Source organism: Macadamia integrifolia, chromosome 9, assembly GCF_013358625.1.
Source record: "Macadamia integrifolia cultivar HAES 741 chromosome 9, SCU_Mint_v3, whole genome shotgun sequence".
Classification (NCBI taxonomy): Eukaryota; Viridiplantae; Streptophyta; class Magnoliopsida; order Proteales; family Proteaceae; genus Macadamia; species Macadamia integrifolia.
Window position 1 is genome coordinate 6,394,857 of NC_056565.1, and position 14,130 is coordinate 6,408,986.

A 14,130-nucleotide genomic window follows, 5' to 3' on the forward strand; every position below is an offset into this window, starting at 1 on the left:
TTCCAAAACCGACAATTCCATTGCATAAAATCCACAATAACATTAATGCATGCATGATGTAAGAAGTCACCCGTGACTAATATGTTGATGTGGGCCTGAGGTCAATACCTGAGTCATTGGAATAGTTTTCATAGAGGCTGAACATCCATTCTCAATATTAGTAGTAAGTAGTTGCAATAGCAAGAAGAGGAGATTTCAGGCGGCATGAAAGTCCAGGAGCTTCCGTATCATCTAAAGCGTCTCCATTTGCTCCATTAGGCAATGCCCAATCAAATTTGTGCAGAAGATTGGCTAATGCAAGTTCAACTACAGCACTGGCGAAGTGGGTTCCAGGGCATCCCCTTCTACCTGCCCCAAACGGGATCAGTTGGAAATCATGGCCCTTGAAATCAATAGAACTAGTATCATTACAGAACCTCTTTGGTTTAAACTCTTCTGGATCATCCCATGATGCAGGATCCCTTCCAATTGCCCAGGCATTGATGATCACTGTTGTCTTGGCTGGAATGTCATACCCTTTTATTTTGGCATCTTTAGTTGATTCACGTGGAATCAATAGAGGGCCTGGAGGATGAAGGCGTAGTGTCTCCTTGATCACTGCTTTCAAATAGTGCATTTCTTCTATATCATCCTCTATAATATATGCCCTACCAGTCGCAGATGCTACCCTTCTTATCTCCTTTTGCACTTCGTTCATGACTTCTGGATGCTTTAATAGCCTTGCCATTGTCCATTCTAGGAGTGTACTTGTGGTCTCAGTTCCAGCAGAAAACATGTCCTGCAAAAAATGATATAAGACATTCAAAGTAAATAGAAACATTTTATAGTTAAGGAACATGAAATTAAATTGTAAGGAAATCCATTCATATTAGATGCATCGTAGGGTTTTCCCCTTGTATTTTTTAATGTCCAATGCTCTTTTCTTGCATTAGATGGAGATGGCTCAATGGTATATTAAGATGCATCCAAGGTCTCAATATTTTGAGTATAAAATAAATGTTGAAGATGCATCCAAGGGCTCAATGGTATATTAAGATGCATCGTAGGGTTTTCCCCTTCATTCTGTTCAAAAACTTTCAGCGCAATCTAATCTGCCATGTGATAAGTATGCACCCAAAAAGACTTATACTTGTGAACTTTCAGATCAGAAAACCTTCTCCCTAGTAACAAATCAAAAACTTTCATTTAGATGGGTCCCAAGACGGCACGAACAAAAAAAAAAAAAAACAAAGTGGTGTGCTAATGCTCTAAACTTGATGGTCCAAGGATGCAGGGATAGCTTTGCATCTCTTGCATCACTGAATGAGATCTTCGGCTAAAATATATTACTTACCATTATAATGCCTTTGAGGTGGTCTCTCCCAAGGGTGATTTCAGCAGTCTCATCCTGTTGTACCCTAAGAAGGAAGTCCACAAAATCTTGGCCACCACCATCTGCATCATTGTGATCACCATTCTTTTTTCTCTTTCCATGGATGTGGTCTTCAATTACCTGGTCAAGAAAAGAATCTATCTCCGCAAAATTTTTCTCCACTCTCTCCTCCAACCCAATTACATAATTCACCCAACCAAGCCATGTTATGAAGTCCCCTACATTAAAAACTCCTAGCAAATACACAAATTCATCTATCATCTTTTTAAACCTCTTACCACAACCTTCTTCCCCACCATATTTCTTCCCTAAAGCCACTCTACATGTTATGTCATTTGTTAGAGATAAGAGCACCTCACTTAAATCTACCAAAGCTGAAAATGAAGGCAAAGATGAACAAGACTTTTGGATATTTTTGATCATCGCTTTCGTCTCTTCTTCCCTAACTGGCTGGAATGATTGAACACTCTTCATACTTAGAAGCTGAAGAACACAAATTTTGCGTACTTGTCTCCAATACTCACCATAAGGCGCGAAGGCAATATCCTTGTGATTATACAATAGTCTCCTTGGGAAGCTCGAATCCGGTCTGCTCGAGAAGATGAGGTCATGGGTTTTCAAGATTTCACGAGCTGCATCAGGTGATGAAACCACTAGAGTTGGTTTGCTACCAAAGTGAAGCAGCATGAGAGGCCCATGGCTTTGAGCCAAGGAATGGAGTCCACGGTGTGGCAAGGAGCCTAATTGATGGAGGTTTCCTATAATTGGGAGCTTCCATGGGGAAGGTGGCGGGTTGTTTCCCTTCTTAGTACCTACTGATCTATTATTATTCCTGATGAACAAGAACACAAATAGGAGAAGAAAGCAAAGAAGCAAGGAGAAGGGATGAAGTAAGCATAGTTGGCCAATAGAATAATGGAAGAGTAGCTCCATTATCTTGAGGTGACTCCAGGCAATATGATAACGGAAGAGTAGCTCCAATCATAATAAATGGATGAAACGCTTCTGGACCGGTTCAGCTCAAAGAGTCTTAATTATCTTTCTTGCCGGCCATGTCTGTTTTTTGGACCACATATTCCGACCCCTCATCCTCTAGTTTCTTTCCCATTTATAAGATCACATGCAACAAGGAGGCTTGTCCTTGAAAGGCACTTGGAGTTTTCCAATCATTTAAGTCTGGTTCTGTGGCTGTCCTTGGAGACCCTCAAATCAAAAGAACAAAAGAATTGAAACTTGTCCTTGAAAGGCAATTGGAGTTTTCCAATCATTTAAGTCTGGTTCTGTGGCTCTCCTTGGAGACCCTCAAATCAAAAGAACAAAAGAATTGAAGTGATACATGAAGTCTGGAAAATCACGTGGGATTATACATTCTAACCAACTATTCGTGGCTTGTCACTCATGCATCGATGGACTCCATGAGAAATATCATAGGCCTTCCCCTAGAAAATGAATAGAACTTTTTTGTATTAGAAGTATCATCATTTTTCCAAATTTATTACTTTCGTAGTACCAGAAAGATTCTTATCCCATTGTAGAAGTATATCCATTAGTAATGTAGTATACACTTGTGGAGCAAGCTGATCAAAGGTTGGGCAAGATAAAGGCGATCAAAGAGTCAAAGGGGGCATTTCTCTTTAGTCTTACACCGGTCAGGGGAAGAAGCTGGAGTAGTTGACAACCTTTAATATCCTTTTAATAGTCACAATACGTTTTAAAGTCAGGAGGCCCATGAGTCAAAGTGCATTATAGAACATATCATAGGTAGTGTAGGTGGTACAAATATGGTTTTTGGAATCATGATCAGATCCTCCGTATCAGGAAATCCATATAAATATTATCGACACTGAACTTGATATTTGCCAATCCCATATCAATGGAAAGTTACGGGCTAGGGGTAAAATAGTCAAAAAAATCCAATTTTTATAAAAAATCAGGAGCAAAATTGTTCGAGACATGTCAATTTGTTCTGATTCGTATCGGTTTGTTCTATTTGGAGTATTAGTATCGTATAGGTTTTCTCAATTTGGAGAAAGTTCTATATTCAAAATTGATTATGCTTTTACGGCAACACTCATTCCATATGAGGAGGAAAGAGATATAAAATATGAAAGACAACTTTACTTTTCTGCAATAGGGAACCTTATGCATGCGATGACTTGCACCCGTCCAAACATTGCTTATAAATGTTGGGCAGATATGTTAAAAACGTTAAATGGATCACTAGAAGGCAATAAAAAAAGTGATGAAAGTGACTATATGCTTACTCAATAAAGATCTGATCATTAGGAGATTATCAGATGTTCTGACATTGATTAATGGATGTCTTGATAGTAGAGTCCATTCTACAAAATATATTTAAAAAATAATTAATAACAATAATAAATATTAAAATTATTAAGTTACTCTCGAATTCTTGACTCGTTTTGAAGAATGATTCGCTCTGATATATTTTGGTGGTCACCTGAATGGGAAGTTTTCTGAGATCTGTGGTTAAAGCAGAGGGGTTGGGCCGATAGGCTCAAGCCTCGAGCCCAACACTGATCTCGTATGGGCTCTACGCCCCCGCAGTACAATTCGACCGGATCGACCATGACCGGAGTTTGGGTGTAATCTCTCTTCTACATAGTGAAACATCTTCTTCTTCGCTCGAGGACGTAGCACACCACATCGGTGCGTGAACCTCATTAAATCTCTGTGCATTGTGCAGATCTGTCTGTGTTAATGTTCATATTAGTTGGTGTTTGCCCTAACAAACGGGTATTAGAGCTTTTGGTTACTTTGATCATTCTATTCATAGTTTATACATCAACGAAATACGATATTGATAAGTTCGACGACAACATCAGCTTTAGTCTGTGGCAAATTCAAATGATAGTTGTTCTTACACAACAGGAGTTGAAGAAAACCCTATTTGAGAAGACGAAAAAACCTATAACTATGCCCAATAATGATTGGAATAAGATGGATGATAAAATCCTTTTTACTATTCAATTATGCCTCTTGAATAAAGTTCTACAAGAAGTTCTCTCAAAGAAGACGGATTCAGAGTAGAGAATATCTATCTCACCAAATCCCTCACTAATAGGCTGAGATTGAAGCAGCAATTGTATACTCTTTATATGGGTGAAGGTATTTCCATTAAATCCCACATATCTGAGTTTAATTCTATTGTTACTGATTTGTAAATGATAGATATAAAAATAGACGATGAAGATTTGACCCTATTATTGTTATGCTCTCTGTCTCCATTATATAAGCATTTTAGGGACACCATGATTTATGATAAAGAGACAATCTCTATTGAGGATATCATAACGAATCTACTAAGCAAGTAGAAGATTGGTGATGAGTTGACACCAACCAATAAATCTGAGGGTGCTGGTTTGGTAGCGTAGTTGGTAAGCAACGAACTTGATACGAGTCATAAACTAGGACGTCACCTTGAGCCACTCACACGGGGTGTTTAATGCAAACAAAAGCTATTTTCATTTTGTAAGGTTAAAGGTTTTGTATCCCAACCCATTGGAAAACTTAGGTCTCCTACACACGTATCAAGTTCATTCCACAGGAATTTCGATGAAATGGTTAACTAATTTTGAAATTTCAGGATTACCAAGAGGACATATTAAGACTCTTTTTAGCATAGTTTATGTTTATGTTTATTATTTATTTATGAATAATCAATTATGATATTGGATTATAGATTACAAATAATAATCATTAGATTGCTACTAAATATAATAGATATTATATTATAAAAAAAAAGTTTGGTATATCAAGAGTAGAATATATTATCTAACATTAGAAAATGTACAAACTACACTATGTGGAAAAGCATGAAGAAGAATTAAAGTAAAAAACCTAACACAATAATTTTTCAATTTAAATTAGAGCAAAGCAAAACTGTTTAATATGGTGTGGGGAGTGGGTCAGCATCAGCATGTCAAGTTCACTAATTTTGAAATTTCAAATGGTTAACTAATTTTGAAATTTCATGACTATCGAAAGGAAACAATAGGATGCGCATCACAAGGCAAGGGAGCCTATTTTCAGTTATTTTGGTTTCAAAATTTTTGAGATGTCCTTGATACATACCATGATTTATCAAACGGTTGATATGGAATAGGTAGGTAAGATTTAGCTCAAAACCGATGAAGAAGGGTCTGAAAACCCCTTTTTTAATTTTTAAACCATTGATATGGATTCAGTTCTTTTCCTAAGTGTCCATCGATCAAGTCTTGCAATAATTATCTGGATAAACATTATGTGTTCAGGCGATGATCTAATGATTTTATGTCTAATTTATCGCGTTTTTATCAGTTCTTCATTTTCATGTTTTTTTCAAAACATTGGATCATTGCTCCCATCATGTGACACTCGTTCATATAATTATGAATTGGCCTAAACAATAGACGCTAAGTGGATGAACCGGATTACTTTCGATAGGCTTATACCCTACCTTCATGGGAAAATAATCCTATGTTTTTTTCATCCCTGTTTTTCCTTGTTTTGCTACCTGCAGAACGCGATACGTGGACAACTTTAAGACCAACGCACCGGATGTAATAATCCTCACCCAATCTTGACCGTTGATCTCCTTGTTATCCACGTGTTGTGTTCTGCAGGTAGCAAAACAAGAAAAAATATGAATGAGAAAAACAGAGGATTTTGATCCACCTTCATGTAACCCTCGATCAAGGACGATACAAGAAAGAATTCATTTCATATCAAGAGACAGATCCTATCCCAATGAGCTGTTGAAAATGATGGCAAAGGGGTCAGAAAGCCCACATCCCAATTTATAAAGCAGATTTTTTTTGTTTTTTCGTTGATTAATAAAAGCAAAATTAACTTTCCCAATCTCAAAATCAGATTTTGTTTCAATAACTTGATTTTTGGTCGTTTGGCTCCAACACTGTTGAACGAGGAAATAGTAAAATAAAACTCACTGACCATTTGAGAAAAATGATCACGTCTTTGAATTTTTTTCAGAGCCTCTACCAAATAGGGATATTTTATAGACACCCCATTACTATCTAGAGGAATTCAAAGAAATAATGAACAATTGTTCAAGTAGGAAGGAAACATGCTGTCATGTAGGGCAGTTCCCTTATAATCTTGAAAACGTTGAAAATCACCTAGGTGAAATGTATAAAATACCCATGTAGGCTATTAAGGTAAAATATAGTTGAGAGTAAGGGCCCGTTTGATAACATTTCAAGAAACGTGTTTCTGCCTTTTCTGTTTCTAGAAACAGTAGAAACTGTGTAAAAATCGTTTGATAAAATTGTTTCGTTTCACTTATTTTCAAAAATAGAAATAGAAATTTTTACTTATTTATGGTTCAAGAAACGACCTAAGTGAAACTTGTTTCGTTGTTTCTGGAAACGACTTGTGGTCATTCTTTCATTGGTTACTATCGACTTCTAAAAACATGACTTATCAAACACCTTCAATTCCGTTTCTGTTTCTAGAAACGGAAATTTATGTTTCTACCGTTTCTTGAAACAGAAACGACAGAAACGTTATCAAACAGGCCCTAAATATCATTCCCTTCCCTTGAACTATGGAGTAATATCAACTTGACCCCACATCTTTTCGAAAATATCACTCACCTCCCTTACAAGAAAAAGATTCAATCTAACGACCCCAACCATTAGAAATCGCTCTCAAGTCAACTTATATTTTTTTGTAATCCCCAAAATACCCCCTAATTGTGAAATGCCCAAGATACCCTTAGGTGAATGAAACCATTTTTCTCCTCAACGATTCAGCCATCTGCATTTTGTCCATCGTTGAAACAAGATTCTCCCCACCTTTGTCACTGAAACGAAGGAGAAGGAGAAGGAGAAGAAGCTTCATCGATTTTTCCACTTGCGATGGCATCCTCAATAAATGGCATCATCTTCTTCACTTGAGATTAGGGTTCTCTTTCTTGCTTGGGATTTGGAACCTTAGATTTCAAATCTAGGAATTGAATGTTGCGAGTACATGATCTGAGTACAGATTAGTATATAAGATTTTCAATTAGATAAACTAGCATAGTTCAAGATTTGTTTCCAAAATCAATTTAGTGGTGTTAACTACAAATGAAGTAAGTAGAAAGAATCTAATAATGGTAAATGATCTCTATGAAAATATTAAATTTTATTAGCACACCTTAATAGTATAAAATATTTGTTATTCTGTGTGGACCTAAGGTATTATTTCTTTAATGGGGAGGAAACCATAATTTCTTTGCAGGGTTGGTCCCTATTTTCACCCCTATATATAGTTATCATTGACCCATTAAGTGTGGTTAATTACCCAAAAGCAAAATGGAAAGAGGATAGACCAAACCAATATTGATCGTATTGTATAAGGAGCATACGAGAAGAGGTTTAAGGAGTTGTTATTCTTCAGCAATGGATTCAGGTATGCCTAAAACATGTCTTTGTAGTGTTTATCGCGCAAGCTCATCGATCTCCATGAATAGTTTCCTCGTTTATTTTCTATCATAGTAGTCCCTCATGATCAGTCACAGAACCCATTTTTAGAGTAGCATCCATTACTTTAATTAAAAACAAGATTCAAACGAAACTAAATACCAAAATTAGAAAAGAAACCAAATTCTTTCTAAATTCACAAGATATTACATCCATCTAAATTCGTTCATCTACAATGGTGAACTCAGAAAAAGACAACCAAACCAACCTTAAACAAAGAAAATCTTCCCCTTCCAAAAGAAACCCTAGAATTTATATAAAAATAAAAAACTACTACATAGCAAGATTCTATCGTTTAAAAGGGTTAGAAGATATCAAAGAATTAGAATCCAACAGCTACTACTTCTTCTCTTCCCGTTTCCATTCTTCTGACTTCAATTATAATTTTTTTCAACTTCTTCTCCTTCTCCTTCATTTCAGCGATAAAGGCAGGGAGAATCGTATTTCAGCAATGGACAAGATGCAGATGGCTGAATTGTTGAGGAGAAAAATGGTTTCTTTCACTTAAGGGTATCTTGGGCATTTCATAATTAAGGGGCATTTTTGGGATTACAAAAAAATATAAGCTGACTTAACGGCAATTTCTAACAGTTGGGGTCGTTAGATAGAATCTTTTTCTTGTATAAGAGGTGAGTGATATTTTCATAAAGATGTGGGATCAAGTTGATATTATGCTATAGTTCAGGGGAGGAGAGTGATATTTACTCTATAGTTAATTAGCCTCAAAATCCACCCAAATTTCCAAGTGAAATGATTCCCATACTATGTTTCATCATACCTAAACTTAGATTGAAAATGAATTTATTTGCCCTAATTTTATTTATATTTTTTAAATATTCTATTCTAGTCTTGTGGGGTTCATTTTTAAAGTAATCTTGGTGACCAAATCACTCACTGAATTTTATAAAATTTGAAAATATTTGAAATTTCTTTAAAATTCCTTTTGAATCACCAATTTTGGATTTTTAATCCAAAGATGTGAGCTTCTAAATTGTTGATGAGCTTGGACAAACTCAGGCCCAACCCGGTTCAAAATTGAAACAAACAACCCAAAGTCCTTCGATAAAAATTTGACTGCTTGGTTCAACCGGTTCATCTTTGGATCGTGATTAACCACAATACCACCTTAATTTTTATTATTCAAAGAATTTTATCCTTTTTTTCAACTGTTGATGAGGAACCACCTAGTTCTCACCCAAAAAACTTACAATATTGGGTGAGATTTGATCCTCTATGTTATATAGAGACTAAGGAGGTTGATATTGAGCCTATAAATAGATCTGTTCCCCCACGTTCAAGAGAAAGTTTGGAGCGTGTAAGTATTCCAAAAACTAGAATTTAAGTTTAGGGTAAGACCCTGCACCCCAATATTTTGGTGATTCTTCTTATGAGGTATATTTCATATACTTTTTAATTTTATTTTACTTCCTTTAGTTGATTATTTTTCTATTACCTCTCTAGGTCACAGTGGTTATATTTTATACTTTAGCTTGGTTTATGGTATTTTCTTCGTATTACGTAGATTATCTCATCATACATGCATTAATTTCAACATTTTTTATTTATTTATTATGCATATTGCATAATGGTATTTACCATCACAAGATATCTTCTCTTTATTTTCATGTAGGAAAATTTTGTTTTTATTCTGTTTGTTTATCATAGCTTTGCATTCATCACGACCCTCTATAATTTTTATGATTTTTTTCTGTATTTATTTATGGCTTTTAGGCTTCATTTAGTATTGTAGGGGTTTTCATAATTTTCGTCCCAATTTTACAATGCACAAATTTTATATTAATTTTAATGACAATATTTTAGATGTTGGTAACTGTGTTGAGGATAATTCCCTATTAATTCTAATTCGCATGCTATTTTTTAGTCTTTGTTTAGATGTTTCCATGCACTTTCATTAACTTAGGGTATTTACTCACAAAAATAAATTGTATTTAGGGTATTTTAAAAATCATTTAAATCTGAACTATTATTCTTTAGTTAATTAGCTTTCTATTCATATATTGTTATGGTAGTTTGATATATATTCATGTCAGTTCATTTTATTTCTATATTGTTCTATGCATCCAGTTAGGGTTCCATGTTTAATTTGTTCGTGACATTTCTGTAAATGCCACATGTCTGTTTGCATTCTAGTTTTATGAAGACCAAGTACTTTGGTCTACTTTTTCCTATATGCTAACCATTGTTCTATAGCCAAACATATGAGGTATGAGTTTATTTTTACTCTTAATATTTTTTTTTTCTTTCTCTTATTTTTATTTATTTTAATTTGAACAAATTAAATAGAAAAACAAGTTTAATTGGGTGGACCCAAATGCCTAGCTAGCACCTTGCTTGATCTGTAACCTAAAAAATAAACTAACTCTTCGGTTTGATTAGTCCCTATAAGAATCAATTATGAAGTCATATTAATGAGTCTTAAACCCCAATCTAGGTGGCAAGTCTTTGTCAATTTCCTTCTCTCCCCAAAGAAGAAGATGTTACCAGTTCCTGGCAAAAAAACCAGAGAATGTTTCCTATTGAAAAAATTGTCATTATTCTCATAAAATAAAATAAAAATTATAATCATGATTATATAACTTACCTAAATATCGTATTATATTTAGCAATAGTATTAATTTTTTAGATATAATATTTATTTTAAATTTTAAATCAAAAGATTTGGTTGCAAACAAAGTATAATATATAAGGGGAAAAAAAATATATACACATTGACAGCAGCACAACCACTCTCATGCATATTCTCTCTCCTCTCTAACCATATGAATCCTACATAGTAATCGTGATAGTGCTAAGGATGTCAATTTCAAACCAAAATCGAATACCGAATCCGATACCAAGCTGAATTAACCGGACCGAATTGAACCAAATTGATTTGGTTTAAATTTGATTTGAATATGTGAGTATGGACATCGGTTCGCCTCAGTTTTGGTTTAGGGTGTAAGAACTGTTGGTTCGAACCAAATTGATTTTAAAACAAAAAAAATCTAATATCGTTAAGAGAAATTTTTTAGGTGGTAAGAGTTTTTTACTATTTATCATCATATATTTACATGCTAAGATGATTTTGAAGTTAGCAATGGCTATAAGGCCCATAACTGGAGCCCATTATGGCCTTTGGTCCATCATAGTCATGATCCAAAAGTGGAACCATTTTCATAATTGAATTAAAACCAAGATACAAAACCGAATTAAAACTGCATATCAGAACCGAATTGGAACCAAAATTGAACCGAGCCAAATTAAATCGGCTTACATATCTAAATATGGAACCGAGTCGGTTCTTGATTCGATTTTGGTCCACCTTATCATCATTCGAAGCCAAATGAAATAACTGAAACTGAGCCTATTGACACCCTTAGATAGTACTCTCTCCTTGTGAGTAGTTTGGCTTGGCGTGGGATATACAATATAAGCGGCGGCATGTAGATCAATTCCCTTGCAAACGTTGAGGCTTATATGATAAATAAATATTCTCCTTCAATATAATGATCCAAGATTCCAAGGGATCAATGCTTGAAATGGAGAGTACATTTTGGTCCATATATTGTGACAATAGTTGCCCATTCTACCTCTAAGCGGGCCAACCCAATGAGATAATGGCGCCATACAATCCTGCAAGATAAAAGCTTTTGAGTCTTTGTTGGACAATCTACTCAATGGCAAAATTTCAATTTTTGCTGAACATAAGCATTTCTGAGTAAAACTTTGCTTTTGTATCTAAAACTTTAAAGAAATGTGAAAGCTAACCACTACTTTTCTATGGTTTCATTAGATAACTATCCAAAAGATATCTATATATATATATATATATATATATCAGTAGAAATTATATAATTATAAATAAAATATCAATATCTATAATGGGAATCTAACTGAAAACAGGCTATCTCGCGGTGTCCTCTTTAATTTCGAGATGTTTTCTCAACTCAATTAGGGGTTAGTGCAGTTGGCTTGGAAGGGACACAGTACTCCGCCTCAAGAAGCGAGGTCCTGTGATCAAACATTCGCCATTGTACCTAACTTCTTGGGGCCACTGCACGAGAGTTTCCATCTCGGACTGACCCGGTCCTGTGTAAGCAGTATCACAATGACCCCAGGGACTAGTCGGGTCAAAGATCCAGACACCCTGGGTATAAAAAAAAAATCTTATAACTCTTTCATAAAAGAAAAATAAATAAATAAATAAAATTAGAAAAATGTATATACATAGCCTTTATTTTATTAACTTAAAGTGAAATATAATATGCATCTAATTATACATGTCTTAATTTCAAATATTATAAGAGTATTGGAATTTTGAGGTAGCCTTTCTCCATAAACCTAAGAAGAATCGAGGTTTGTTCTAATTTTTTTTTTTTTTTTTCCTTTCATTATATTGAATCAATAAAGCCTTTCTTTAATCATTTTCATAACTCTTGAAGTCAGCTGAATATTTGTTTTTTGGTAAATCAACTAAATACATGTTATTAAAAATCTAAGGGGATGATTTCCATCAATTGTATGTATTTTCGTGCTTATATATAATATCGTGAAAATATTTTCGTGCTTATATATAATATCTAAGGGAAAGAATGACCATTCCACTCCCCATCAAAGGGAAAACGACCTTTCTATGGATGCTTCCTCATGCATTCCTATTGATCCTTGCGCACGTACTGAAACTACACTCTCCCAAAATAAAAATAGACATGAATATAAAATTAAATATTAGCATAAATATATACATATTCATAGTTTTAAACTCAAATAATTTTTTCTTTTAATTTCTAAAAATAGGTCAACCTTATTATTCGACACGTTCTACTTCTTTGAATAATTAAATTTTGGCTATGTATAGAGTTGTTGTTTTCCTTCTATTTTCCACCCTTTTAACTATTTTCGACTATATCAACTTACTCAACACTTTTAACCTTATCTTCTCAAGGCTATTATTATTCTCTTATAGGTGATATGCGTTTTGAGTGAAAACCATACAGGATGAGAAACTAAGAGAACCAGTGAAACCATGGAAGTGGCATTTGTTTAAGCCCCCATACTGATCTATGTAATTTGGAAAATGATTGGGTGAGAAGTCTTTGAAACCTGAAGATAGGATTGCGTAGACTTCTTCATCCAGAGTTTCATGTAAGAAGTTATGTGTATATTTAATTGGCAAATGGGCCGGCTCTGAGATATATTAATCAAGAGCATAGTTCAGATGGTCTTGGGTTTAACTATAGGACTAAATGTGTCATCATAGTCAATACCATGTTGCTGATAGAAACCTCTGACCATAAAACGAATTTAATTTAAAGTGTTCTAGTGCCATTACTCTTTCTTTTGATTCGATAAACCCATATTTACATCCCAGTAGATTCATATCAATCTTGTTTGAAACAAGAGAGCACGTTTCATTACATAGCAATGCATTGAACTCTTCAGACATAGCCCGATGCCACTCAGGGAACTATTTGTCTTAGGAGTAACTAGTGAGTTCAGTTATGTCTTGTGTTAGGGTTAGGTGGGATGGATGAAGTGTACTTTAGGAGAAGGTGGGTTAGTGGATGAAGGTTTGCCAATGTTTTGAAGGGTCATGTATTAAAAGTATGGAATTGAAGTACATATGAGCTGTGTAGAGGAAGAGACAAAGTCAGGAATACACAGATGGCTTTAGTACGAGTCCAGACAAGTGGTCCGGTTCCAGTCGAACTACATTCCTAGACGGTACGTGTTATCTAGGTCGAGTGTAGCTAATAAGTGGATCAATTACCGAGCGGCTGGTCAGCACCAGCATAAGAAGAGCGGTGCATTTGAGTAGTTGTGCCATATTTGAATTACAATTAGTAACTCAAGATAACACTAGAACCATGACTGCACGGCAGACATAAGGCTACACCTTCAACTTAGCAGCAAGTAATACTCGCCATCATGCACTCAAAATAAGTAGGTCAACAACTGAGTCCCCAACCGGATCATTCGGATGGATCGGTTGGCAACCGAACCACCGGATCTAGGTCGGTCAGCGCATGATGCTTATGGGTTTCCTCACGGAATACACCCCTCTTAAGGGACATTTATAATCCAATATGTGACTGCCAAGCAAGGATTAGACTTGTCCTAATCAGTAAAGGACTCTCAAGATGATATTAAATCCTCCCTAGAAGGAAGGATATTTCTTGGTATCTCCCGGGATATGCAAGATACTGGAATTCCTATAATCTGGACGTCCTCCCGATTCACTCTCATAATATAACTCTTGCCATATACGAATTC

General features: G+C 35.1%; 1 protein-coding gene across 1 annotated transcript; it reads right to left on the reverse strand.

The window, feature by feature from the left end:
* Positions 1 to 2,404, reverse strand: LOC122088117 (cytochrome P450 736A117-like). The gene is made up of 2 exons (XM_042657276.1): positions 1,334 to 2,404; positions 1 to 778 (listed from the first exon to the last, which is right to left on the reverse strand). The coding sequence occupies exons 1-2, from the start codon at positions 2,303 to 2,305 to the stop codon at positions 158 to 160; spliced, it is 1,593 nt and encodes a 530-aa protein (XP_042513210.1). The 5' UTR covers positions 2,306 to 2,404; the 3' UTR covers positions 1 to 157.
* Between the last annotated feature and the right edge of the window lie 11,726 nt (positions 2,405 to 14,130).